Below are 5,030 nucleotides of genomic sequence, written 5' to 3'. Positions count from 1 at the left end.
ATGTGTGGTGTTTCGGCCATTTTGGTGAGTCTTCACTCTTCTGTTCTTCTCTCTATTGCCCCTCCCCCGCGCTCATAGAAAAAAAAGAGACCCTTGCCCGTGCTCGGACTTGAGACGGAAGTGCTACCAAAAGAGTTGAAGAAATGGAACACAACATGATATCACATATCATGTACTGACAATCTTTAATAGCTAGGTGACCAGGAGGCTACCTCCGCCGCCATTGATCTCCACGAGACATTGTATTATCTACAACATGTTAGTCCTCCATCGCGAATATCCCGAATCCCGAAATTCGATATCTATGGATATTAACCAGCCATAGCGTGGACAAGATGCTGCAGGTATCGCTGTTTGCCAGGGTGGACGAGTTTCTCAATGCAAGGGTCTCGGTATGGCCAGCAAGGTCTTTTCCGATGGCCGAAGACTTGAGCATCTCCCCGGTTACATGGGTATGGCAATGCGATGCACAGATTACACGGAGACTGACTCTCCATAGGCCTGGGCCATGTTCGTTACCCTACCATGGGAACTGCTTCTGCGTATGTGTTACTGGGCACACAATCTCGTACACCACTGACCAAAATTGCAACTACAGCTCCGAAGCTCAACCTTTCTACGTCAACGCTCCTTTCGGTATCTCCATGAGCGTCAACGGTAACCTCGTCAACACCGAATACCTCCGCAAGTTCCTCGACGAGGAAGCCCACCGACACGTCAACTCCGATTCCGACTCGGAGCTCCTGTGCGTAATCGAAACTCGCGCTGATTCGAACCACGATGACTGATTTGTGCCAATAGCCTCAACATCTTCGCTCACGGCCTCCAGCAGCTCGGCAAGACTCGCGCCAACTCGGAGGATATCTTCACTGCTCTCGGTGATGTCTACGCCAAGTGCCAGGGCGCTTTCGCATGCACTGCCATGATCGCTGGTTTTGGCATTCTTGCCTTCCGGTGAGTTGTCGCCATTTTAAACGACTTGTTATCAAAGACTGACAATTCTCAGTGACGCCAACGGTATCCGACCTCTTTGCATTGGTTCTCGACCTTCCGCCACACTCCCCGGTACTGAAGATTACCTCGTTGCCTCCGAATCCGTTGTGCTGAAGCAGCTCGGCTTCTCAAACATTGTCGACATCCTCCCTGGTCAGGCCTGTTTCTTGCAGAAGGGATGTGCTCCCAAGTTCCGTCAGATTATCAACGACCGCCCTTACACGCCCGATTGTTTCGAATTCGTATACGTTGCTCGCCCTGACTCAACCATGGACGGAATCTCGGTGTACCGTAGCCGACAAAACATGGGAGAGAAGCTGGCCAAGAAGGTTCGTGCGGTTCTCGGAGAGAAGGGCGTTCAAGAGATTGATGCAGGTATGAGATATCCATATGTTTCCTGCCTTTGAACTATACTAACTATTTCCCAGTCATCCCTGTTCCAGAGGTATGCGCAGTTTAGGAGTCATGACGTTCGTGAAAACGTGAAAGCTGACTCACTATCAACAGACAAGTAACATCGCCGCTGCTACTCTTGCCGAGAAGCTTGGCAAGCCATACGTCACAGCTCTAATTAAGAACCGATATGTTCAACGAACCTTCATTCTTCCCAACCAAGCTCTTCGAATGAAGAGTGTTCGCCGCAAGCTTTCACCTATCGACTCAGAATTCCGCGGAAAGAACCTCATCCTAGTGGACGACAGTGTCGTGCGTGGCAGTAAGTAAACTTTCTTACATCCAATGATCAATACTAATTTGGAAATTAGCTACATCCGGACAGATCGTGAGCAAAATGACGATGAATTTGTCTGTGAGATAGAACTAATGGGTGAATGTAGGTTCAAATGGCCAGAGAAGCTGGTGCTGTTAAGGTTATCTTTGTTTCAGCATCTCCAGAGTGCATATATCCCCATATCGTAAGTTTTACACCGGCATGGAATATTGAGTATATTACTAACAACACTGAAGTATGGTATCGATCTTGCGGATCCTGTTGGTATGAAGATGTTTTGTCCTGTTCTTAGGCTGTCTTGTTACTAACCTTTGTGAAGATTTGGTTGCTCATGGCCGAACAAACCAACAAATTGCCGACTACATAGGTGCCGACCAGGTCATCTTCCAAGATCTTGATGGACCTGATGGTCTGAAGGCCGCGTGTATGGAGGCTGCAGAGGACACAAGTAAGGTCACGTCTTTTGAGACAGGAGTTTTCTGTGGCAAGTATGTCACAGAAGTGCCGGAAGGATACTTCGAACATCTCAGTGATCTCCGTAGCGGCAAGCGGAAGGCGAAAACCTTGACTACCATCAAGGCTGGTGGTGATGAGGGCGGAAACGTGGTTGTCAGCTCTGGGCCTACAAATGGGCCTGAGGCTGATGAGCGAGAAGATATTAGGTCAGTCTCTACCAAGGGCTTAGTGGGCAACCTCTGCTGACACGATTTACAGTCTTCACAACATGGCAAGTGAACAGATCACAACTTCATAGGTGCTGGGCATGAGGCACAAGAGTATTTGAATAATGGAATCATACTCGCGCTTGGAGCAAGGCATTGCGCTGGAGAAGACGAATGAGTCTCCATACGGGCTTGGAAATGAAATTCAAAGACGAAAAATAGAATGGCGTGTCAGACGATTATCTAAGATGCCACGAAAAATAATATAGCCGGCAGGACTGCCAGCCAGCTGTGAGCAAGAGTACGGTCATAGAGTTACAGCCTTGGCTGACAGCCCTGCGCGGCATGAGGATACTAGAGATGCCGCAAGGCCTAGATGGGTACGAGATTACGAAAAGCCAAATTTATAAGCGTTGTTTGAAGTATTGCTCGACCAATTGGTGCTATATCGAAATGGGTGATCTGTTGATAGACATTTTACCACCCCCATATTTTGAACTCGACTCCTAGACATCGGCAATTGAAGGGACTATATTCACCTCGAGTGGATTGGAATAAATGTCTTCGGTATGGGTGAAACTAGAGAGATCAGAACAACGCATGATGTGTTCTCCGGTTTTCTAATCCAGGGTTCACAAGAGTCTGGAGTTGAATCACTCCACTGTACCCGTCATCACCAGTTTTTGCAACTCAGGTTCATAAGATGTAGACCTAGTGGAATAAGTACGGTGAGCAAGGTGAAGAAATCCAAGTATCGTGAAGGTCAGTTGGCATTTTTTGTGGAATTGTTGCAAAGGTGGGAGGAGCCTCATGAGGAGAAAGTCAAGGTTTCTCCATCAAAACAGACCCATGTTAGAGGATTTCCCTGCGGGAACCTTGCTGGCGTTGAGAACTGTTTTGCTTGGCTGAGGAGGGGAGGATATGCTAGTTGTTTTAGTTAGTGGCCTTGTTAGTTATTGTGGTTGTAGAGGGTTGGAGAGGGTTTCAATCGAAGAAGCCAGATTTCATAAACTAAATTCTTTGACTAATGTAATGTTGTGAGAGAATAGAATTATTCAGGCTACCCTAGTCAGAAACCACGAAAGAGATGCATTCCGTTATTATAGGGCATTGGGGAGTTTATGCTAAGGCAAGGCAAGGCAAGGCAAGGCAAAGCGACGGGAGGTAGGATGCGGATCATAAGTAGATAGTGCCACGGGCGGTTCATATGCTCCGTAGCAGAGGCTACATCACGATCTCCAACGCATCATACAAAGTACAGACAGATACATCAGGATTAGTCTACCCCTCACAAAAAGAAGGGAGGGAAAAGAGAAAAAAAAGAAGACAAGAAGAACAAGGCTTCGAAGAACAGCTGGTTTCCAAATTGGGCAACACTGTCACCTCTGGCTGGACGTGATTGCGTTGAACCCACAACGACAAGCTTTCTGCGGACTCTTGTGGGAGCTTTGTAATGCAGGTCCCGGAGCTCGGCTGCACGGTATGTATTTTCGTTGCCTTTTTGGGGAGGAATAGCATCGGCCATAGTCGGGAGATCTGACAGCGAACGTGGGGCTTCTGTTTTTTTTTCTCTTGCTTTCCAGAGGGAGAGCGAGGTGAGGCGGGCATTGTATTCATTGGGGATCATGGTATGCATCACAGAGAGGGAGAGGGAAATATTGGGTGTGCCCATCTATACAATTTACGTACGTACTATTCCTAGATGCTTGATGCTAATGATTGTCAGCTCTTATTGGAGCCGAGTCATGAGATCTGCTCTTAGCATAGACTAGTCGAATCAGTACTAGATTATATAAGTTAGTTAGTCGATTGCCTGTCATTTTTTATTCATGTCGGTTGGACGGTAAAGTTGGTAGGTTGGGTTGGTTTATAAGATGGATTTGCACACCCTAGACTCTATGTTTGTACAGTACCCACACTCCGTGCCATATGACAGACTCTTAAGTACCTAGGTAGTTTCGTCTAAGAAAGTTCCACAGCGTGGGTGGCTCGAGCTGCTGATCTTTCCAGGTTGATCTGGATATGGACGGAACGGATGTTCTTCTCCAATTTCTAAAAAAGGTACCGAAGAAAGAGCTGGCTGACATGGTCTTTCCTACCTAGTCTGACGTAGACTCAATGTTCTTTCCTCCTGATCTTACCTTATTCCCATCTCAACCCGCACCCTTCCTTCCATTTACCCCTCCATGTTCCAATTGTGCCATTCCATCCTCGTCGTCGTGCCTTCCTTGTACCGAGTTAGTTAGTTAGCACCTACCTCCATTTCTACAATACTCCGTCCGTACTAGTTTTCCATAATAATAGCTCCATTACATTACTTTTCCGTCACAATCTTTTTCTATTCATCATCATCCTCATCACTATTACTATTACTGTCGCTGTCACCAAAACTTAAACTCCTCCCTACCCCTCACTTACACCCACGGCAACGTTATCCTCTCTTTGTATTAAGAGTCCACCATGAACCTTCTGTAACGACTCGCTCGTTACATCCAAACCGCTGTCTCGCCCGCCACAAAGAGCTCGAGCACGACCTGGACCTAGTGAAATCATAGGACTCGACTGACCTTCCAGTCCAGTCCAGTCCAGCGCAGCACACAAGACACCCTCTGTAGCTGTCAAGCTGCTCTGTCAGCACCCGGCGC

General features: G+C 47.4%; 1 protein-coding gene across 1 annotated transcript; it reads left to right on the top strand.

Moving 5' to 3' along the window:
- FPRO_02637 (putative amidophosphoribosyltransferase) lies at positions 1-2,477 on the top strand (the record flags this gene model as incomplete). The annotated part of the gene is made up of 14 exons (XM_031227240.1): positions 1-24; positions 193-258; positions 326-452; positions 500-542; positions 599-745; positions 802-954; positions 1,007-1,368; positions 1,422-1,438; positions 1,501-1,708; positions 1,758-1,774; positions 1,830-1,907; positions 1,960-1,987; positions 2,043-2,385; positions 2,438-2,477. 14 exons carry the CDS (start codon positions 1-3, stop codon positions 2,475-2,477), a joined length of 1,653 nt encoding a protein of 550 aa, XP_031077696.1.
- Positions 2,478-5,030: the final 2,553 nt, after the last annotated feature.

Source organism: Fusarium proliferatum (assembly GCF_900067095.1).
Source record: "Fusarium proliferatum ET1 genome assembly, contig: FPRO_scaffold002, whole genome shotgun sequence".
NCBI lineage: Eukaryota > Fungi > Ascomycota > Sordariomycetes > Hypocreales > Nectriaceae > Fusarium > Fusarium proliferatum.
The sequence above is the reverse complement of the archived record's forward strand: the minus strand, read 5'-3'. Positions and strand labels throughout refer to the sequence as shown.